Here is a 23,953-nt window from a genome sequence, read left to right as displayed (position 1 = left end):
TCCAGTCTGGGTGACAGAGTGAGACTCCAACTCAAAAAAAAAAAAGAGAGAGAGAGCTAGACCCTCATCTGTCATAATAGAAAGGTTGAGATGTCTAAACCTTCGTATATCAAGAATAGCACTATACCACTCTTTAATGTTACATTATAAAGTATATTACATTATACTGAATAAGAATTTTTCACCTAAGTTCATGAGGGATAGTCATCTGTCATTTCCCTTTTTTGAGTCAGTCTCACTCTGTCGCCCAGGCTGGAGTGCAGTAACAGGATCATGGCTACCACAGCCCTGATCTGCTGTGCTCAGGAGATCCTTCCTCCTCAGCCTTCCAAATAGCTGGAACTATAGGTGTGCTACCATGCCCGGCTAATTTTTTTGATTTATTTGTAGAGATAAGTTCTCACCAAGTTGCCCAGACTGGTCTCAAACCCCTGGGCTCAGGCAATCCTCTCGCTTCCACCTTCCGAAGTGCTGGTATTTCAGGCGTGAGCCAATGCATCTGACTCACCAAGGTATCCTTGGTTGGTTTTGTACAGTGGCTCATAAATGATTTGGGAAGTATTCTTTCTTTCTGTATTTTTTGAAAGAGTTCGGGTAAGATTGCTGCTATTTTTCCCTTATATGTCTGATAGAATTCACACAGCAAATATTTTAATAATAGACTCCAGGTAGCATGACTATAAGAAAAATATATAAATCCATAACATTAATGGGGAGGTAAATTGGTTAATTTTGGCAAAATGTATAACTCAAGAGTTCCATTTTGAAAACTTCTAAAGGAAAAGTACAAAAGAGGAAATAATTTTATTTGTAGAAAAATTTCAATAACAGAATCATTGATCAGACTAAACACTGAAAACAACCTCAATATTCAGCAACAGAGGAATGGTTAGATCTAATGTAATTTAATATAATAGAGCCATTAATAATAGATCTAAAGATCATATTGCAACATATATGGAAAATTCTAAGTGAAAAGAATATTAAGTGAAAGATAGAATTGAGGGAAAAAAACAGCCATCTCATCACAGAATGGTGCTTTGTTTGGAAAAGCAGGCTGGCTGCTCTTACCATGGTCTCCAGGCTTGCAGACACAGACACTTCATTTTGTCAGCACACCAAGATAGTATCCATTTCAAAGGGGCAGGTGAACATTAAACAAATTAATGAGTCTGACATACAAAACCAGAGTGCCAACTTATTCACCCATGTTCAAATTTTGAGTACACCTCATAATTTCTTTGTAGTAGGACATTCCATAAAGAAAGTCAAGTTACAACCAGAATGGTGAGAGGCAATTTGACTGGTTATTATTATCACATAAGCTAATATAGCTTAATTCATCCATCTCCATATTAAGAGGGATTTATTGTGAGATAAAACATGTGAGCCAGGTGCAGTGGCTCATGCCTGTCATCCTAGCACTTTGGGAGGCAGAGGTGAGAGGATTGCCAGACCTCATCTCTACAACAATTTTTTTTTCAATTGTAAAGATGTGGGATACAATTCAGGGTTAGGTATACAAACATTGATCATGCAGGTATCCCTGTTAATGAGGTATGCCCCTCCTGCCCTAGCAGTTTCCCTCAACTGCCAATCCCACCCCATCCCCCACAGACAGTTTCCCATTACTGCCAATCGCTTTTTTTTTTTTTTTTTTTTTTTGAGTTGGAGTCTCATTCTGTTGCCCAGACTGGAGTGCAGTGGCCGCTCCCGGCCACCACAGCCTTGACCTGCTTGGGCTCCGGCGATCCTTCCGCCTCAGCCTTCCAAGTAGCCGGAATTACAGGCATGCGCAACCACGCCCGGCTGATTTTTTTTTTAATTTATTGTAGAGATGAGGTCTCGCTGCCCAGGTGGGTCTCGAAGTCGCGGGCTCAGGCAATCCACTCACCTCAGCCTCCCAAAGGGGTGGGATTATAGGCTGAGCCACCGAGCCCGGCTCAATCTCTTTCTTTTTTTTTTTTTTTTTTGAGTTGGAGTCTCACTCTGTCGTCCAGACTGGAGTGCAGTGGCCGCTCCCGGCCACCGCAGCCTCGGCCTGCTGGGCTCCAGCGATCCTTCCGCCTCAGCCTTCCGAGTAGCCGGAATTACAGGCATGCGCCACCACACCCAGCTGATTTTTTGATTTATTGTAGAGATGAGGTCTCACTGCCCAGGCGGGTCTCGAACCCGCGGGCTCAGGCAATTCACTCACCTCAGCCTCCCAAAGGCGCGGGATTACAGGCTGAGCCACCGAGCCCGGCTCTCAATCTCTTTCTTAAAGCATTATAATTGTTCAAGGTCCTCTTATGAGTGAGAGCATATGGAACTCCATTCTTTGTTTCTGTGATAAATCACTGAGTGTGATCAACTCCAAATCCATCCAGGTTGCTGCAAAGTCCATATATTTGTTGTTCTTTATGGCTGCATAATATTCCATTATATATATGTACCACATTTTTTTTTCCAATCCAGCTTCGATGGGCAACATGGTTGGTTCTATGTTTTTGCTATTAGGACTAGAGCTGCAATAAACATACGTGTGCAGGTATCTTCTTTGTAGAATAATTTGAGTTCCTTTGGGTATATTCCCAATAGGGGAATTGCTGGGTCATATGGAAGGTCAATTTCTAGTTCTTTCAGAAATCTCCAGACTGTTTTCCAGAGAGGTTGGACAAGTTTGCATTCCCACCAGCAGTGCAGGAGCATTCCTTTTTCTCCACATCCTTGCCAACATCTGTTGTTTGTTTTATTAACGTTGGCCATTCTTACAGGGGTTAGGTGGTATCTCAATGTGGTTTTGATTTGCATTTCTCTGATGATGAGTGAGGCTGAGCACATTTTCATGTGTCTGTTGGCTGCCCGTATATCTTCTTCTGAGAAGTGTCTATTCGTGTCTTTTGCCCACCTTTTAATGGAACTGTTTGTTTTTTTCCTTCTGGCGCATTTGAGTTCCTTGTAGATCCTAGATGTTAGGCCTTTGTCAGATATACAGTTGGCAAATATTTTTTCCCATTCTGCGGGCTGTCTCCCTGCTCTTTTGATGGTTTCTTTTGCTTTGCAGAAGCTCATTAATTTGATGAGGTCCCACTTATTGATCTTATTTCTTAAGGTATTGGCCTTTAGGGTTCTGAGTAGGAATTGGTTCCCAGTTCCAATTTCCATAGGGTGTCTCCTGCGTTTTCTAAGAATCTTATAGTTTGAGGTTTTATGTTTAGGTCTTTGATCCATTTAGAGTTAATTTTTGTGTATGGGGTCCTGTTTCAGTCTTCCACATGTGGTCAGACAGTTTTCTCAGCACCATTTACTGAATAGGTTTTCCTTCCCCAGTAGTTGTTGTTGGAGGCTTTGTCAAAGATGAGTTGGTTGAGGAATTGAGACTTTGCTTCTGGAATCTCTATCCTGTTCCATTGGTCTATGTGCCTGTTTTTATACCAATACCAGTTGTTTCGATTAATGTAGCTTTATAGTAGAGTTTGAAGTCTGGAAGTGTGATACCTCCTGCTTTGTTTCTCTTGCCAAGGATTGTTTTGGATATTCGTGGTCGTTTATGTTTCCATATGAATTTCTGTATTGTCGTTCCCAGGTCTGAGAAGAATGATGTTGGTAACTTAATGGGTATTGCGTTGAATTTGTAGATTGCCTTTGTTAGGATGGACATCTTCACAATGTTGATTCTTCCTATCCATGAGCATGGTATATTTTTCCATTTGTTTGTGTCTTCTTGAATTTCTTTGAGCAGTGTTTTGTAATTCTCATTGTAAAGGTTAATTCTCACTTCTCTGGTTAGGAAGATGCCGAAATATTTCATTTTTTTGGTGGCTATTGTGAATGGGATTGTGCTTTTTATTTGGGTTTCTGCCTGCTTGTTGTTGGTATATAGGAATGCAATGAACTTTTGCACATTTATTTTGTACCCTGAGACTTTGCCAAAGTCCTTTATCAGTGTCAGCAGGTTTTTGACAGATTCTCCTGGATTTTCAAGGTATGGCATCATATCATCAGCAAAGAGGAATAACTGACTCTCTCTTTTCCTATTTGGATACCCCTGATTTCCTTCTCTTGTCTAATTGCCTGGGCTAGGACTTCCAACACAATAATGAACAAGAGGAGTGAGAGTGGGCAGCCTTGTTTTGTTCTAGGTTTCAGGGGAAATGTTTTTAGTTTCTGTCCATTTAGCAATATGTTAGCTGTGGGTTTATCATTGATGGCGCTTACTATTTTGAGGTATGTTCCTTCTATACCTAGGTGTTTAAGGGTTTTTAATCAAGAAGGGATGCTGGATTTTATCAAAAGCTTTTTCTGCATCTAATAAGATAATCATGTGGTTCTTGTTTTTACATCTGTTGATGTATTTAATGACATTTATGGTCTTGCGAATGTTGAAACAGCCTTGCATCCTGGGGATGAAGTCTTGGTCATGGTGGATGTTTTTTGTTGTTTTGTTTTGTTGGTTTTGTTTTGTTTGAGTTGGAGTCTCATTCTGTCCCCCAGACTGGAGTGCAGTGGCCGCTCCTGGCCACCCCAGTGTTGACCTCCTGGGCTCTGGCGATCCTTCCGCCTCAGCCTTCTGAGTAGCTGGAACTACAGGCACACGCTACCACGCCCGGCTAATTTTGATTTATTGTAGAGATGAGGTCTCGCCAAGTTGCCCAGGTGGGTCTCGAACCCGTGGGCTCAGGCAATCCATTCACCTCAGCCTCCCAAAGGCACGGGATTACAGGCTGAGACACCGAGCCCGGCTGGTGGATGATTTTTGAGATGTGTTTTTGGATCCAATTTGTTAAAATTTTGTTGAGGATTTTTGCATCTATTCATAAGGGATATTGGCCTGTAGTTCTCTTTCTTTGTTGAATCTTTATCCAGTTTGGGTATCAGTGTAATATTAGCTTCATAAAATGATTTGGGGAAATTTCCATCTTTCTCAATTGCCTGGAATACTTTCAATAAATCAGCCAGGCATGGTGGTGCATGCCTGTAGTTCCAGCTACTTGGAAGGCTGAAGCAGAAGGATTGCCTGAACATGGCAGACTGAGGCTGCAGTGGCCCTGAGAGTGCCACTGCACTCAAGCCTGAGCAACAGAGTGAGACTCCAACTCAAAAAAACAAAAAAAAAATTCTCCAGACATATGATAAGAGAGACATGATGAAGAAATAGCATGTATCTCTTTCTAGCATTCTCAATAGAGATGTCATCATTTCCTCCGCTCCTTGACTGATATTTATGACACTGATCATCAAGCAACAATCATTAAGACTTCATTTCTACATAAGGCTACAGCAAAGGTGGGGAGGGGGGAGGGGGCTGGTCAAGCTCTTATAAAAATGTTACTAGTAATTTATCCTAAATAAATATTTATCCATAGGGCTGTTCACTGTAGCATTGTTAGTAATCGAGAAAAAACTGGAAATAATCAATAGGGGATTAAATAAAGAAATCACAGTATATTCATACAATAGAATTCTATACAGCCATTTAAAAAATATAAAGGTAGCTATGCATAGATAGGGAGGAAGCTCAAGGGTACATTTTTAAAATGCAGCTGCAGCCAGGCTTGATGGCTCAGCCTGTCATATTAGCACTTTGGGAGGCCGAGGTGAGTGGATTGCCTGAGCCCGTGGGTTCGAAACCAGCCTGGGCAACTTGGTGAGACCCCGTCTCTACAGTAAATAGAAAATTAGCCGGGTGCGGTAGCACGCACCTATAGTTCTGGCTACTTGGAAGGCTGAGGCGGAAGGATCACCTGAGCCCAGCAGTTCGACGCTGGGGTGGCTGTGAGCATGCCATTGCACTCCAGTCTGGGTGACAGGGTGAGGCTCTAACTCAAAAACAAATGCAGCTGGATGCTAGGGCATGCTCCTGAAGTTCAAGCTACTTGGGAGGCTGAGGCAGGGGATCATTTGAACCCAGGAATTCAAGTCCAGCCTGATCAACATAGGGAGATCCTATCACTAAAATAAATAAATAAGATAAAAATAAACACAAAACAGTATGTAGAGTACAACCTATTTAAAGATATATGTGTAGAAAAAAACCCAATTTCTATATGTTTCAGTGTTGCCTGAAAAAGTTTTACAAACAACGTATCACTTTTAATCTTAAAGAAAGAGAGGTAAAAGTTCTGAAATTTCATTGTCAGAAACTGAAGACTTGTGGTAACACCCTCTATCCAAGAGATGCTCTTTGAACAAACTATATTAGCATCAGGGAAAGAGCTGGAGGAAAATATATGCAGGAAAGAATCGATGAAGTATTGCATCTGGCTGTACTTACAGATGGTCAGAGAAATGAGGAGAAAACACCTAAACTAGTCATTCCCCCCCCAAGTTGGAGTCTCACTCTGTCATCAAGGCTGGAGTGCAGTGGCATGCTCATGGCCACCCCAGTGTTGACCTGCTGGGCTCAGGCAATCCTCCAGTCTCAGCCTTCCAAGTAGCAGAAACAGCAGGAGTGTGCTACCATGCCTGGCTAATTTTTTTTTTTTTTTTTTTTTATTGTAGAGATGAGGTCTTGTCAAGTTGCCCAGGCTGGTCTCAAATCTGAGGGCTCAGGCAATCGCCTCACCTCGGCTTCCCACAGTGCTGGAATTACAGGCTTGAGCCACCATGCCTAGCCCATTTTTTTTTTTTAATTAAAAAATTTGCTCACATCGGCACAGCCTGACCTGTCTTCCTCCTGCCTCCCACTCAGTGCCAGTGCCCAACCTAAACTAGTCATTTATGAAATTTTAAAAAACTAATCATTTATAGAATAACAGGCACAAAGCTAATTACGTCCTAGATATGGAATAGTAGTATGTTTGTTTGAGGATAAATATAAACTACATGAGCACAGCACTGGGAATTAGAATGGATAGATATTTATGGCTGGGCCGGGTGACTCATGCCTGTAATCCTAGCACTTTCTGAGGTGGGAGGACTGCTTGAGCCCAGGAGTTCAAGACCAGCCTAGGCAACACAGCAAGGCCTCGTCTCTACAAAAAAAAAGCCAAAACATTAGCTGGGTGCAGTGGCACATGCCTGTAGTCCCAACTACTCGGGAGGCCAAGGCAGGAAGACTGCCTGAGCCCAGCCGGTGGAGGCTGTGGTGAGCTGTGATCATGCCATTCATTGCACTCCTGCCTGGTTGACAGAGTGAGACCTCAACTCAGAAGGAAAAAACAAATGCTTTTTTTTTTTGGTAGGAAGAAGTGTATTTCTGAATTCAAGTCCAGGGAGCAGAGCCAGATTCGAGGGCTCCCTAAAATGCTTCTGTCCCCCAAAAGATTCTTACAGAGAATGGCAGAGCCACAGCAACACAAGCACTTGGCAAAGGCTTAGGAGAGTTGCTGGAAGAGACTCTGTCAGCCTGCAGTCACTGGCAGTGAACGTGAGCAGGGATGGGATCCTATTCCAACACACTCTTCCTATTGCCCCTAGCCAAAGTTAGGCTCCCAGAAACAGAGAGAAAAAAAAAGGAAAGATGTAATATCCTTCTCCCCTGCTGACCTCTCTCAATTCACCTCCCCTTTCAACTCAAAGGCCACCTCCACCAAGCCATCTTTGATTGATCCACTTTGAATAATACGTTCCAGGGCCTGCTAAATCATTCTACCCTCTCCTTCCCACCATAATCACTGGCCCCAGGGATGGCTGAATCACTGAGCTAAGCCAGTCAGAGTTCCACTGGACTTAATAAGCAGAGGTAACTTCCCTAGAACGTCTTCTACAAGAGCTCTATAGATTGATACAAGCCTGGGGTCATGCTTTCTATTTTGGAGTTTTCCCTTCCAAAATCCTCCCATCCCAGTCCATCCACATACCCTCCAACACACAGAAGAATTGGGCGTGGAGGAGAGGGAGAGGGTGGGGGGGGAGGGAGAGAGGGATGGAGGGGGAGGGGAGAGGAAAAAGGACACAGCCACCACCCATGGTGCCATGCCTGAAAACACCCATCTGAGGAGTGGGCGGGAGCCGAAACCCAGGCTGCCTCTGCTCGCCCTGGCAAGGAGCTCTCCTCAACCGGAGAAAGGACCTCCCCCTCCTTTTTTTCAGACAAAAGCTCTGTCTCTCATCAAGCCTCCTTCTAAAGCACACAGAAGTGGTGCATATGCCGGAGATGTGTAACCAGACTGGCAGTCGTCAGAGTCCCCTCATCCTTCCCAGTTAGAGCCACAACACACTTCTTTCTCACCTATGCTTGCTTCAGTTGGGTTTTTGTCGCTTGAAACTAAAAACTCCGGATGAATACAGCATTCTAGACACTCAGATTGCCACAGATGAAATATTCTGTTTTTAATTTTTATTTGTTTGAGTCGCCCAAGCTGGAGTGCAGTAGCGCACCCACGGTCACCACAGTCTAGAACTTGCTGGGCTCAGGCAATCCTTCTGCAGCTAGAACTACAGGCGCGAACCACCACGCCCAGTTAATTTTTGGATTTATATCCCTGGGCTCAGGCAGTCCTCTTGCCTCCGCTTCCCAAAGTGCTGGAATTACAGGCCTGAGTCACCATGCCCAGCAAAATACCATGTTTCTTTTAGCCTTACACTCCCTATTAGCCATTGCCTTTGGCCTATTGCTTTCTTTTTTTTTTTTTTTGAGTTGGAGTCTCACTCCATCACCCAGACTGGAGTGCAGTAGAACACTTACAGCCACCCACCCCAGCATCAAATTGCTGGGCTCTGGAGATCCCTCCACCTTAGCCTTCCAAGTAACCGGAACTATAGGCGCATGCTACCATGCCCAGCTAATTTTTTTCTTTTATTGTAGAGATGAGGCCTCACCATGTTGCCCAAGCTGGTCTCGAACCCATGGGCTCAGGTAATCTCACCTCGTCCTCCCTAAGTGCTGGGATTACAGGCTTGAGTCACCGCACCCAATGGCCTCTTGCTTTCAGTATCCAAGCCCTCATGCTTCCCTAGTTGGGCATGAAATATCAAGCATCCTTCCTTTTCTTTTCTTTTTTTCGAGTCAGAGTCTTACTCTGTTGTCCAGGCTAGAGTGCAGTGGCACAAACATGGCTCACTGCAGGCTTGACCTCCTGGGCTCAGGCAATCCTTTTACCTCAGCCTCCAGAGTAGCTGGGACAATAGGCATATGCCACTATACCTGTCTAATTTTTTTTTATTTTTTGTACAGATGAGGTCTCACTATGTTGCCCAGGTTTGTTGCCTAGTCTTAAAAAGAGTCATTGCAGGCCGGGCTTGGTGGCTCAGCCTGTAATCCCAACACTTCGGGAGGCTGAGGTGAGTGGGGTTGCCTGAGCCCGCAGTTCGAGATAAGCCCAGTTTATGATGAGACCTCAACTCTACAATAAATAAAAAAAAAAATTAGCCAGGCGTGGTAGCGCGCGCCCGTAGTTCCGACTACTTGGAAAGCTGAGGCGGAAGGATCGCCGGAGCCCAGCAGGGTGAGGCTGCAGTGGCCGGGAGCGTGCCACTGCACTCCAGTCTGGGCATCCCAGAGTAAGACTCTGACTCAAAAAAAATAAAAAATAAAAATAAAAAGAGTCAGTACTACTTTCTTCTCACCAAATCCCGGTGTGTTTTGTTTTGTTTTGATTATAAGGGATGGATCACTCACCCCCTTTGGTATCTGTCCAACTCATGGAGAACTGTGTGATCACAATATTCAAACACCAGGTGAAGCCTCCGTTTTTTCCTGAAGACTTCCAAGAGGTTGACAAGGTTGGGATGCTTGAGTTGCTGAAAACACAAAAAGCAAGGTGTTAAATGTGAGTTGTGAAAGACAGCTTTCTCTCATTTTGACCCAATAAAAAGAAACCTGTTTGTCCTCTAGGAGTTTCATGTCTTGGATTGAAGGAGGCTGTGAACAGTATTATCTTACCTCTCTTACAAGCTATTTGTCAGTAGCTTGTAAGTGAAGAATGATTACAATCTGGAGGACTAATGAAGGCAAACGGAGGCATGAGAAGGCTAGAAAAGAAGGGAGAATGAAAAGGGAGAGCAGACGCTGATACAAACAGCTTTCAAGGCTCAGGTCAAGTGTCCTTTCCCAAGGAGGGCCCCCGATCTCCTCAAACTGGGTTCAGTGCCTTGTATGCCTAAAAGCCCTGCTAGAGTAGAGGTCTTTCAGAATTACTATGTAATTAACTTGTAATCTTGACTTAGTATTGTTTAGTTAATTGTTTAATGTCTTTGTTATTAAGGTCAGGCATGGTGGCTCATGCCTAGAGTCTTAGTACTTTGGGAGGCCGAGGTGAGAGGACGGCTTGAGGCCAGGAGTTCAAGACCAGCCTAGACAACATAGCGAGATCTCATCTCTACAAAAAATTTAAAAATTAGCTGGGCATGGTGGCAGGTGCTTGTAGTCCCAGCTATTCTGGAGGCAGAGGTTGAAGAACTGACTGAGCCCAAGAGGTCAAGGCCACAGTGAGCCATGATTGTGCCACTGCACTCTAGCCTGGGCAACAGAGTGAGACTCCAACTAAAAAGAGGAAAATGTCCTCCAGTATCAATAGATGCATATGGTTTCAGTAGATACATTCAGGTCGGGCGCAGTGGCTCAGGCAATCCTCTCGCCTTTGGGATCCTTTGGGAAGTCGAGGCGAGTGGATTGCCTGAGACGGCAGGTTCGGGACCAGCCTGGGCAACTTGCTGAGACCTCATCTCTACAGTAGATAAAAAAATAAAAAAAAAGCCAGGCATGGTAGTGCGGCCTATAGTTCCAGCTACTTAGAAGGCTGAGGCAGAAGGATCGCCGGAACCCAGCAGGTCGAGGTGGCGGTGGCCATGAGTGTGCCACTGCCCTCCAGCCTGGGCGACGGAGTGAGTCTCTGACTCAAAAAAAAAAAAAAAAAAATTGATCGATACAGTCAACAGACTATAGGAACCCTGGCATCAGAGGCGGTGTTCTCCTGTTTACTCAAAATTCTGTAGTTGTACATCTAGCAGTGGGCCTTGTGCATATCAGGCATTCCACAATTATTTGTTAACGTGTGAGCAAATCATGTTTCCTAGGCAGATGGAGCATTTCGAAACAGATAAACAAAGAAGGCTCTCCCATGGGACATGCCCGAAAATGTGTGTCTAGAAGAAAAAAAAAAGCCCAGAGTGAATGTTAGCTTTGGCAGAAACATATCTACTTAGCTTCCTGGCCCCTTCTGGACATAGTCCTATCAGAAACACTACACCTAGGCACTAGTCTCTTTTTTCTGAAGAAAGCGAAGACTAATACAAAGGAAGACCAAAAAAGTCACAGGAATATATATCAAGCACCGATTCCACTTCTGCAGTGCCGATTTTTCTTTCTTTTTTGAGTTGGAGTCTCACTCCAGACTGGAGTGCAGTGTCACGCTCCCGGCCACCGCAGCTTCGATCTGCTGGGCTCCAGCGGTCCTTCCGCCTCAGCCTTCCGAGTAGCAGGAACTACAGGCGCACACTACCACGCCCGGCTCATTTTTTGATTCATTGTAGAGACGAGGTCTCGCCAAGTTGCCCGGGCGGGTCTCGAACCCACGGGCTCAGGCAATTCACTCACCTTGGTCTCTCAAAGTGCTGGGATTACAGGCTGAGCCACCAAGACCAATCCCAGCCAATTTTTTGATTTATGGTAGAGAAAAGGTCTCGCCAAGTTGCCCAGGCTGGTCTCAAACCTGTGGGTTTAGGCAATCCTCTCACCTCAGCCTCCCAAAGTGCTGGGATTACAGGCTTAACACTGTGCTCAGCCTGTTGTACGATTTTAACAGCTGGCACATTGCTCCACTTTTCCAGATATTCTTTGCTAATGTCACTGGATAATTTTCCATAATAATTTTACAATCAATTATTGCCTTCATATTATTTTCCCCCAATTTTTAAAAATTGTGGCAAAACACACATGACATAACATTTACCATGTGAATCATTTCTAAGTGTACAGTTCAGCGGTATTTAATACATTCATATTGTTGTGCAGCCATCACCACCATCCATCTTCAGAAGTCTTTTCACTTGTAAGACTGAAACTCTGTGCCCATTACTCAATAACCCCCCATTCTCTCCTCCCTCCAGACCTTGGCAAAAACTTTGACTACATTGTGCTAATCCATTCATCTGTTATTCTATGGCTACTGGGGTTACTTCCACCCTTTGGCTATTATGAACAATTCTGTGGACATGCGTGTAAAGATATGTCCCCAAGACTCTACTTTCAATTCTTTTGGTTGTAGGATGGGGCCAGGCATTTGTTTTGTTTTGTTTTGTTTTGTTTCTCCCCACATTCTCCAGGTGATTCAATGTGTCGCTAGCGGTATTAATCGCACACAATAGGTACTCCACAAGTGATCAAAAGTGGAAGGAGGAAGATCAAAGTTCTTGAACTGCAGGCCGTAGCACATTTGTGTGGGCAGAGAGAATAAAAGCACCCGCAAAGGAGAGACTAAAGAAAATGATTCTTTTCTCATTTTCTTTAAAATCCGTCTGTATTTTCAACATGTGAAATTCCTGCTCCAGATACTATACTTGATGAATAAAGTATAAAACATTCAAGATACTCTAATGCCCATGTCTTAGTCTGTGTGTGCTGCTATAACAAAATATCAGACTGAGCACAGTGGCTCAGTCCTGTAATCCCAGCACTTTGGGAGGCTGAGGTGAGAGGATTGACTGAACCCAGGGGTTTGGGACCAGCCTGGGCAACTTGGTGAGACTTTGTCTCTACAATAAATACAAAAAATTAGCCAGGCGTGATGGTGCCTGCCTGTGGTTCCAGCTACTTGGAAGGCTGAGGTGGAAGGATCACATGAGCCCAGTAGGTCAAGGCTGCGGTGGCCATGCGCATGCCACTGCACTCTAACCTGGGTGACAGGGTGAGAATCCTAGTAAAAACAAAACAAAAATCCTTAGATTAGAGAATTCATAAAGAACAGAAATTTATTTCTTACAGTTCTGCAGACTAGAAAGTCCAAGATTAAGGTGCTGGCCCTGGTGTCTGGTGAGTGCAACTCTCTGCCTGCACGATGGTGCCTTTTTGCGTGTCCTTACATGGCAAAAGGCAGAAGGGCAAGAGAACACTCCCTTTAACCTCAAGCCCTTTTAGAAGGATGCTAACCACATTCATAAGGGCAGAGTCCTTATGGCTTTACCACCTCCCAAAGGCTGTTGCATTGGGATTTAAGTTTCAACATGAATCTTGGAGGGGACACCATCATTCAAACCATAGCAGCCCATTGGTCTTCTCTGAATCTTGGAACACAGAGCACTCCAATAAAACACCACGTGTTTGTTACCAACCCTGGAAACTCTTAGTCTGAATGTTTTCCAGACATAGAATAGGCTAGAATGACTACTGTCTTTTTTTTTTTTTTTTTTTTTTTTGAGTGTGAATCTCACTCTGACTCTTAGGCTGGAGTATAGTGGCATACTCACGACCACCGCAGCCTCAATATTCTGGGCTCAGGTGATCCTTCTGCCTCAGCTTTCCAAGCACCTGGAACTACAGGCATGTGCCACCATGCCAGGGTAATTTTTCTGATTTATTGTAGAGACAAGGTCTCTCACCAAGTTGCCCAGGCTGGTCTCGAACCCCTGGGCTCAGGCAATCCTCTCGCCTCCGCCTCCCAAAGTGCTGGAATGACAGGCATTAGTCACTGCCAGTTAACTTTTCTTAGCAAAAGTAGAAATGCATCACTCTTAGCCAAACAAGTCCCCTGACCTCTGGATGCCAAGGCTGGTGTCCCCAGCTTGTCACAACCAAATCTGCCATGATCACCACAGAACACTGCAGCCCCAAGATTAGACCCGGAGGGCCTCTCCATCTGGCCTCTGCTTATCTCTCCAGCCTCATCACTTTAATCTCCTCCCTGACACACTGAACTCTCACTTCCTAGAAGGCTTGCACTTCTTCTCATTTCGGGGCTTGTTCACTATCTCTGAAGCATTCTCCCCAACTCCAGATGTCACTTTCTCTGCCCAGTCTCCTCTGCCCCACCCTGACACAGCCAGTGTGCACTAAAAGAGCCGTGACCTTGGAACCCAATCAAGGGCTACTGCTGTAGCAGGTGAAGGGCATTGTCACAGCAGCATCCACTGGTCTGAATGGGACCAGTAAGACTCGTATTACACTCACCTTGCTGTGTTATGACACACTTTTTGAAAACCTAGATTCTAATAACTACACAACATTCTATTCAAATTACATGCAGGCTCTTTCTAATTTCTGGTTTTTATAAATAAGGTTTTGGGGAACCACTTATTAGTTAGTTAACTGTGAATGAGTCTCAGTTTTCCATCTGTAAGAGTAGGCAGCTCAGGGCTGTGGTAACAATTGCATACAAAGCAGGTTCAGCACTGTCAGGTACATATCAACCTCTCTATGAAGGTTAACTATGGATATTGTTACCTTTTGGTTAAATTTAGTTTCTTTCTTCTTTATTTTTGGTTGGAGTCTCACTGTCACCCAGGCTGGAGTGCAGTGGCACACTCACGGCCACCCCAGTATCGACGTGCCGGGCTCCGGCGATCCTTCCGCCTCAGCCTTCCAAGGAGCCAGAACTACAGGCACGCGCTACTACGCCCGGCTCATTTTTTTATTTATTGTAGAGACGAGGTCTCGCCACGTTGCCAGGGATGGTCTCGAACCCGCGAGTTCAGGCAATTCCCTCGCGTTTGCCTCTGAAAGTGCTGGGATGACAGGCTGAGCCACTGAGCGCAACCTGAAGACACTTTTTTACCATATCATGGGCAGCTTTAAGGAGCATATACACAATTTAAGGCTTGCAATCTGTATTGTCAAACTGCTTCCCTTGAGGGCTTGCAATGTCTCCAGCAACACAAGAGGATGTTGCATGGTTTTTAAACAACTTGTCTTTCCTAACCTCCTCCATGAGACCACCTTCATTTAATTGCAATTAGCTAATAACTTACCTCTCAACCTATTTTCAGAATAATTTAAATCTAGAAAGATGATCACTGGCCGGGCGCGGTGGCTCAGGCCTGTAATCCCAGCACTTTGGGAGGCTGAGGCGAGAGGATTGCCTGAGTCCAGGAGTTTAAGACCAGCCTGGGCAACTTGGTGAGATTTAGTCTCTACAATAAATAAAAAAATTAGCCAAGTGTGGTGGTTCAGGCCTGTAGTTCCAGCTACTTGGAAGGCTGAGATGGAAGGATTGCCTGAGCCCAGTAGGTCGTGGCTGCAGTGGTGGTGAGTGTGCCACTGCACTCCAGCCTGGGCAACAGAGTGAGAGTCTGACTCAAAAAAGAAAGAAAGAAAGATGATCACTAAGACTAAATCCTACTTAGCAACTAAAAATATTAAATCATAAATAAATGATTAACTCTCACTAGGCTGCCAGGATTTCAGGTGACCTAAAAATACTTCAGAGCAGCAGATATCTGGCCTGTCCTGGCTGGGTTCATATATTCAGCAAATATCTATAGAGTGCTTACTCATATCAGGCACTGTTTTGGGCACTAGAAACACACTGTTGAATGAGACAGAGGACTGAGGCATTCAACAAAGAAGTGGCAGAAGTAAGCTCTCTGTATACTTGGGCTGCCTTAGAGAAACTGGCCATGAGGAAGTGACTTTGAGCTGAGTCCTAGAGCGTAAGATCTGACCAGATCAAGGGCAGGGGGGATGGTGAAGGATAGATGGCAACTTTCCCGGCAGAATGACGGGCCCTGAGCCAGGAAGGAACTTAGGCCACTTAAGGAACTGAAAGACAGTGTGGCTTGCTGGTTGAGCTCATGGAACCAAGGCCAGCCAGTCAGAAGGCAGGTGCTCAGGGCCTCAGGGGCCATGAGAAGCAATCCACACTTTATCCTAAGTGCAATGGGAAACCACTGGATGGAATTTTAGCAAGATGTTCTTAAAGGTTCACTGTGGTAGCAGGCTATAGGATGGGTTTGAGGGGGCAAAAATGGCTAAGAGGAGGCCAGAGAAGAGCCGGTTGGCAGCTGAGAGATGACGGTGGCTCAGACAGAGCAGAGGCAGGGGAGATGAAGAGGAAGACATTGTCTTGAGAGATATTTTGTTCTCAGAACAGTCGGGATGTGGTGATAGACTGGGGATGAGGGATGAGGGAGAGGAGGCTGCCAAGAATGCCACATTGCCGCGCGCCATGGCTCACGCCTATCATCCCAGCACTTTGGAGGCCGAAGTGAGAGGATCGCCTGAGCCCACGGTTTCGAGATCAGCCTGGGCAACTTGGTGAGACCTCATCTCTACAATACATCAAAAAATTAGCCAAGCGTGGTGGCACGTGCCTGTAGTTCCAGCTACTTGGAAGGCTGAGGCGACAGGATCACCTGAGCCCAGTAGGTCAGGGCTGCGGTGGCTGGGAGCGTGCCACTCCAGCCTGGGTGACAGAGTGACACTCCAACTCAAAAAAAAAAAAAAAGAATGCCACATAGCCGGGTGCAGTGGTTCACGTCTATAATTCCAGCACTTGGGAGGCTAAGGTGAGAGGATTGCTTGAGTCCAGGAGTTCGCCACCAGCCTGGGCAAATGGGCAAGACCTCATTTCTACAATGGACCAATAAATTAGCCGGGCATGGTGGTGCACGCCTGTGGTTCCAATTACTTGGAAGGCTGAAGCAGAAGTATCGCCTGAGCCCAGCGGATCCAGGCTGCGGTGGCCATGAGAGTGTCACTGCACTCCAGCCTGGGCGACAGTGTGAGATTCCAACTAAAAAAAAAAAAAAGAAAAGGTCAAATGGGCAGAGGGCTGAGAGAGGCTGAGAGGCACAGCAGGCTTCCCTGGGTCAGGGGCAGGTGACCTACTAGGAAGTGGTATCAGGGCAGTGGTGAGACCAGGAGCCAGATTGTGTGGATTTAGCATCTCAAATCACCTTACTCATCCTCTCTATTGACCCCACTGACCTCTGGGGTAGAACTCAAAGAGACTCCTTCGGTCTGAAACCGATTTGCAATCAGCAGCTTAAAGGTTGTCATCATAGCTCCAATATTGTGCATACTTGCATTCAGGAGGGTTTGGATAGTGCTACTTCAATACTGATTGAACTCCTCTGGGGACACACAAAGGAATAAGATGAGAAGAACGAAACGTGATGGGTGGACTGTTTACAGTCTTACTCAACATAATTATGATATGTACAAGTAATTGTTTTTTTTTTTTTGAGTTGGAGTCTCACTCTGTCACCCACACTGGAGTGCAGCGGCCGCTCCCGGCCACCGCAGCCTCAACCTGCTGGGCTCCGGCGATCCTTCCACCTCAGCCTTCTGAGTAGCCAGAACTACAGGCGTGCGCTACCATGCCCGGCTGATTTTTTGATTGATTGTAGAGATGAGGTCTCGCCAAGTTGCCCAGGCGGGTCTCAAACCCGCGGGCTCAGGCAATCCACTCACCTCAGCCTCCCAAAGTGCTGGGATTACAGGCTGAGCCACCGAGCCTGGTTTACAAGTAAACTTAATAGAACAGACTGAATTACCACATATACCACAAAGATGTAGCAGTTCATGTAATAATAATTTCTTCCTATTTATTTATTTATTTATTTTTGAGTTGGAGTCTCACTCTGTCACCCAGGCTGGAGTGCCGTGGCACACTCATGGCCACCCCAGTGTTGATTCGCTGGGCTCTGACGATCCTTCCGCCTCAGCCTTCCAAGTAGCCGGAACTACAGGAGCATGCTACCATGCCTGGTTAATTTTTAAAATTTATTGTAGAGACGAGGTCTCGCCAAGTTGCCCGGCTGATCTCGAACATGCGGGCTCAGGCAATCCACTCGCCTTGGCCTCCCAAAGTGCTGGATTACAGGGTGAGCCACCAAGCCCGGCCAATTTCTTCCTATTCATGAGTATGTGAAGGCTAAGCCTCGGATTTGACCTTATCTCTCAGCATTCTGTTTTGTGTTGGCATAGTCTTGAGGTCTCAGTGGTCCCTGCCAGGCCATTATCACCGTCCTTCAGTTATATTCTACTGAGACACATGGGCCTGGTCAGACTAAGATTCAGTTTCTCATGTACAAAGTTTCTGCCTTTGTTGCTGCTATTTTATTTTGATCTTCCTTTTATTTTCCCTCTGTATTTTGAATGTTGATGTTTCACATTATGTTGCTAAGTAAACTAATTTCTCTAACATTGTGGAATCGATTTTGCTAGTAGTTTGTTGAGGATTTTTCCATCTGTATTTAGCAAGGACATTGGCTTATAATCTTTTCTTGTAGTATTCTTATCTGGTTTTGGTATCAGGGTAATGGTGTCCTCCAAAAAGAATTATTTCCTCCTCTTTGATTTTCTGGAAGAACTTGAGAAAGATTGGTATTAGTTCTTCTTTCTTTCTTTATTTATTTATTGAGTCAGAGTCTTACGGCCACCGGCAGCCTTGACCTACCGGGCTCAGGCAATCCTTCTGCCTCAGCCTTCTAAGTAGCTGGAACTACAAGTGCATAACACCACGCCCAGCTAATTTTTTTTTTTTTTTAATTAGTGTAGAGATGAGGTCTTGCTAAGTTGCCTAGGGTGGTCTCGAACCTTTGGGCTCAGGCAATCCTCTCGCCTTAGCCTCCCAAAGTGCTGGGATTATAGGCTGAGACACTGCACCGGCTTAGTTCTTTAAACGCGTGGCAGAATGCAGCCGTGAAGCCAGCAGATTCCTGGCTTTTCTTTCACAGGAGATTTTTTATTACTGATTCACTCTCCTGACTCATTATTGATCTGTTCAGATTTTCTACTTCATCATTTTGTTTTGGAGGTTTGTATGTGTCAAAGAATGTATTTATCTACTTTTTTAGGTTATTCAATTTGTTGGCATATCATTATTCACAGTTGTCTCTTAATGAACCTTTGTATTTCTGTGGTATCAGTTGTAATGCCTTCAATTTCTTTTTTTCTTTTTATTTTCTAGTCTTCTTTCTCTAGTTAAAGCCATGTCAATTTAATCTTTTATAAGACATTCGTTAGTCTTGCTGATTTTTTGTACTGTTTCTCTAGTCTCTATTTCACTTATTTCTGCTCTGATCTTTAGTTTTTCCTTCCTTCTGCTAACCTTGGGTGTAGTTTGCTCTTTTTTATAGTTCCATGAGGAGTGATGTTGTTTATTTGATATCTTTCTTCTTTTCTGATATGGATATTTATTGTTATAAATTATCCTCTAAGAACAGCTTTTGCTATATCACTAAGTTTCGGTGTATTGTGTTTCCATTTTAATATGTCTCAAGATATTTTTTAACTTCCCTTTTACTTTCTTCATTGCCCAATTGGTTGTTCAAGAGCATTTTGTTTAATTTCCATATATTTATGAATTTTCCAAAATTCCTCGTTTTTGATTTCCAAGGAGAAATATCAGTGAGGGCTTTACTAGACTTTCAATAAGCCACCCTTAATGGTTATATCATGATCATCAGAACGGCGGCCTATTGATACAGAAACGAACAAACAGAAACAGCACAGAGTCAAGAATTAGACTCCAAGTATGTAAGGAAAATTAACATACAACAAAAGTGGCATTTTGATATCATTTTTAAAAATGCTTTTTTTGATAATGGTTCTAGAAGAACTGGCTACCTATTAGGAAAATTAGAAACATTAGAACCACATTTCATCATTCCATATATGAGTATAAATTTCAGATATGTTGAAGATTTTAATATAAAATATAAAACATTTAAATAGTAGGGAAAAATAGTCTTTGTATGACCTTATGATGAGAGAGAATATCCTAAAAAAAAACAATACGGGAGATGTAGAAGAAAAAAGACAAGTTAGGTAAGTTTGGCTACATAAAAATAAATAATGGGAAGATGAAAAAAGTTCTGGAGCGGGGCCCAGTGGCTCTCACCTGTAACCCCAGCACTTTGGTAGATGAAGGCAAGAGGACTGCCTGAGCTCAGGGCAACATGGCGAGACCTCATCTCTACAATTAAAAAAAAAATTAGCCAGGCGTGGTGGCGTATGCCTGTGGTTCCAGCTACTTGGAAGGCAGAGGTGGAAGGATCACCTGAACCCAGCAGGTCAAGGCTGTGGTGGCCGTGAGCGTGCCAATGCACTCCAGCCTCGGCACAGAGTGAGACTACTACTCAAAAGAAAAAAGAAAAAAGCTCTGGAGAGGTGATGGTTGCACAGCAAAGTGAACGTACTTAATGCCACTGAACTGTTCACTTAAAACGTTAAAGCGGAAATTTTTATGTTATCTATCTTTTTTATTTTTTTATTTTATTTTTTCGAGTTGGAGTCTCCCTCTGTCGCCCAGGCTGGAGGGCAGCGGCCGCTCCCGGCCACCACAGCCTCGACCTGCTGGGCTCCGGCGATCCTTCCGCCTCAGCCTTCCGAGTAGTTGGAGCTACAGGCGCGCGCTACCACGCCCGGCTAATTTTTGATTTATTGTAGAGATGCGGTCTTGCCAAGTTGCCCAGGCGGGTCTCGAACCCGCGGGCTCAGGCAATCCACTTACCTCAGCCTCCCAAAGGCATGGGATTACAGGCTGAACCACCGAACCCGGCCCTATCTATCTTACCACAATAAAAAATAATGTTGGTTTGATTTAAAAAAAAAAAAGCCGGGCGGTAATGCCTGTAATCCCAGCACTTTGGGAGGCAGAGGCGAGATGTTGCCTGAGCCCTGGCAATTTGGTAAGACCTCCTCTCTACAACAAATTAAGAAAATGAGTTGGATGTGGTGGCACACTCTTGTAGCTCCAGCTACTTGGAAGGCTGAGGTGGAAGGATTGCATGAACCCAGCAGGTCGAGGCTGTGGTGGCCTGGGTGACAGAGTGAGACGCCTACGCAAAAAAATCCCAACAACAACAACAAAAACACTACAAACAATGTAAAAAGACAAATAATTGACTGGAAAATATTTGTTAAAGTTACGACAAAGGGTCATATTCTTAATATAACAAAGAAGTCTTATTTATGTATTGCTAAGAAAAAGATAACCCAGTGGGAAAATGGGCAAAATATATTAATAGGTAATACACAGAAGAGGAAATATAAATGATAAAGAGACATATGAAAATCTAAGGTAATTTCACTGGTAGTAAGAGAAAGTCAAATGAGAACAATAATATAATTCTGCTTTTTTCCCAACAGGTGAGCAAGCATGTTAAAGATGGGTAAGCTGGGCACGGTAATCCCAGCACTTTTGGATTTTTTTAAAAAATTTATTGTGGAGTCAAGGTATCACCATGTTGCCCAGGCTGGTCTCAAACCCGTGGGTTCAGGCAATCTTCTTGCCTCAGCCTCCCAAAGTGCTGGGATTATAGGTATGAGCCACTGCACCCAGCTAGTGATTGTTTTCTAATACTATTCTCTAACAAAGGAACTGGGGATCCTTGGAGAAATAGCTGACCCTAGGGTTAGAGCAGGGAATGTACAAGATGAGCCTGGAATATCTGGTAGTGCCAGAAAATAAGAAAGGATGGAGACATGTCACACAAGCCCATACTGATACAAGGAAATGATTGATTGAATAAATAAATAAAGGGGAGTGAATATAAACTCTCCTACGTAGAAGAATTCCAATAATCTATGCAAATACTCCATCTTCAAGGAGGGGAGGCTAACTACCCACTCCGTAAGTGTGAGCTGTGCGTAGTCACTTCCTTCCAAAAGAGTACAGTATGGATAGGCAATACGGATATATACAATCTCTTGCACTTGATGCGCAACTATCAATCTGGTGAACGTGCTCTTTCCAAACCCAATCTGTAAGTAGAATGAAAAGCAGTTCACCTTTTGTGGGATGGACAGCAGTTCACACTCACTGTCTTACCTCAGGCCTGGGTTAACTCTCCTGTTCTCTGTAACAATATAGTTCGCAGGGATTTTTATTGTCTTGACATTCCACAGGCTACCCTGCTGCTCTACTGAATTGATGACATTATGCTAATGCGACCTTCTGGTGAGCAGAAATGGCAAGTACCTTGGATGTCTGATCTTATAGACACATCTGTACCAGAAGGTGGGGAGAAAACTCCCTGAGGAATGGCATACAGGTGATGCTCTGGGAGTCCATTGGCCTGGCGCCTGCTGAGACATCCTCTTTTTTCTTTTTTTTCCTTTGAGTTGGAGTCTCACTCTGACGCACAGGTTGGAGAGCAGGGGCATACTCATAGTCACTGTAGTCTCAACTTGGTGGACTCAGGCGATCCTTCCGCCTTCCAAGTAGCTGGAACTACAGGCACTACCATTACCAGTACCAAAAAAACTACTACTAATTTTTGGACTTATTGTAGAGACAAGGTCTCGCCAAGTTTCCCAGGCTAGTCTCAAACCACTGGACTCAGGCAATCCTCTCGCCTCCTCCTCCCAAAGTGCTGGGATTACAGACCTGAGCCACCACGCCCGGTTTGAGACAACTTCTTTAAAGTAAAGGACAAGCTGGGCGCAGCTTAAAAAAACACTCACGACCATCCCAGTGTCGACCTGCTGGGCTCTGGCGATTCTTCCACTTCAGTCTCCCAAGTAGCTGGAACCAGAGGCATGCACGACCACACCTGGCTAATTTTATTCATTGATTGGTTGATTGTAGAGATGATGTCTCACCATGTTGCCCAGGCTGGTCTCAAACCCATGGATTTAGGTAATCCTCATGTCTTCACCTCCCAAAGTACTGGGATTACAGGCGTGAGCTACCACACCCAGTTGGCAAATTTTTTAGTAGAGACGGGTCTCATTATGTCGCCCAGGCTGGTCTCAAACTCCTGGACTCAAGCAATCCTCCTGCCTCCGCCTCCCAAAGTGCCAGAATTGCAGGTGTGAGTCATCACACCCTGCCTAAGCAGTGCACTTGACAGTTCACTTTGTATGGAGAAAGAAACGACCTGAGATTTGCCTGGACTGTGGGCAATGGCAAATAGCTTGCGTAGTTGGTTAAGAGTCTGGAGGAAGCAAGATCGGAAGATTATTTGGAGGAAAGGCCTACATTGTGCTTGTGGGCACAGAGCTTGAGAAGCCCTGAATGCTCCCCAGAGAGCAGCTACTACAGAGGAGGCACTGACCCACCAGGGAGAAAGAGTATCTTTTCTGGGGCTGTCAGCCTGCTCCATGCTTGGCCATCCTAGTGCTTGTAGAATTGACCAATTGACCCGTAAACAGAGGGGTCACAGCTGCAGGCGTGGTGGTTACGCATGGCCAACAGACTGGCTCCCTCTCTCCAAGACGGGTCAAGCCAAGGCTGCTGCAGAGTCCCCATCCTGCCAGCAGAAGACATGAATGCTGAGCCCCAGATGTGAGCTGTCCTTTCGGGAGAGCAGCTGCAATGTAGATAGGTAACAATTCGTCCTTATTGGAATAGATCCTGTCCCTAGAGAAGTGTTTTCGACTTTCCTGCTTGTGCCACAGTGCAAGGGCTTAGAGTTGCCTGCTTTACCGGAAGGGAAGCCTGTACAGTATCAGACCAAGGGGCCCATTTTACAGCAAAGGAGGCAGGATAATCAGCATGTGGCCACGGGACCCATGGGTTCCACTATATGCCTCATCACCCACACCTACGTCACCTACACCTCACTAGCCAGCCTAACAGAATGATGGAAGTTGTCTTCACCACAGCCCTTCCAGGGTATATGCATTGAGTCAGCAGCCATCACATGGACATGGTGCTGTATCTTCTGTAGCTAGGATCTGTGCGTCTTGGAATTAGCAATGGAAGTAGGATTAGATTTCTCTCATCATTACTCCTGGTGATCCACTTGCGGAAGTCATGCTTCCTATCCCCAATATCCTCTCAAATGTGCAAAGCTTTATGTGTTCAAGATTGGCCACTGGGAAAACTTGAATGTCCAATAACAGGTAATTAATTAAATTAACCATTTGACTTTATAGTACACTCAAATAATGAAATATAGTGCCACTCTTAAAAAGACTGAGATTCATTAATAACTCAAAAAACAACAGATGCTAGAAAGGATGTGGAGAAAAGGGAACGTTTCTACACTGTCAGTGGGAGTATAAATTAATCAGTACAACCTCTGTGGAAAACAGTGTGGCGATTCCTAAAAGATCTAAAACTCGACCTTCCATATGACTCAGCAATCCCCCTTCTGGGAACATATCTACCTGAAAAAGATACCTGCCCATGCATGTTTATTG

General features: G+C 44.7%; 1 protein-coding gene across 2 annotated transcripts in view; it reads right to left on the bottom strand.

Annotated features, from left to right (window-relative positions):
* The window catches only part of CDKL1 (cyclin dependent kinase like 1), a 61,821-nt gene that overhangs the window by 23,215 nt on the left and 14,653 nt on the right, over positions 1 to 23,953 (bottom strand). For both annotated transcript variants that reach the window (XM_008073821.1, XM_008073822.2), the window contains exon 2: positions 9,545 to 9,666. In XM_008073821.1, coding sequence (XP_008072012.1) covers positions 9,545 to 9,666 — 122 coding nt within the window. The remainder of the gene's footprint in view (positions 1 to 9,544; positions 9,667 to 23,953) is intronic.

Source organism: Carlito syrichta, unplaced genomic scaffold (assembly GCF_000164805.1).
Source record: "Carlito syrichta isolate Samal-C Ts95f unplaced genomic scaffold, Tarsius_syrichta-2.0.1 Scaffold316190, whole genome shotgun sequence".
In the NCBI taxonomy this organism is placed as follows: Eukaryota; Metazoa; Chordata; class Mammalia; order Primates; family Tarsiidae; genus Carlito; species Carlito syrichta.
The sequence above is the reverse complement of the archived record's forward strand: the minus strand, read 5'-3'. Positions and strand labels throughout refer to the sequence as shown.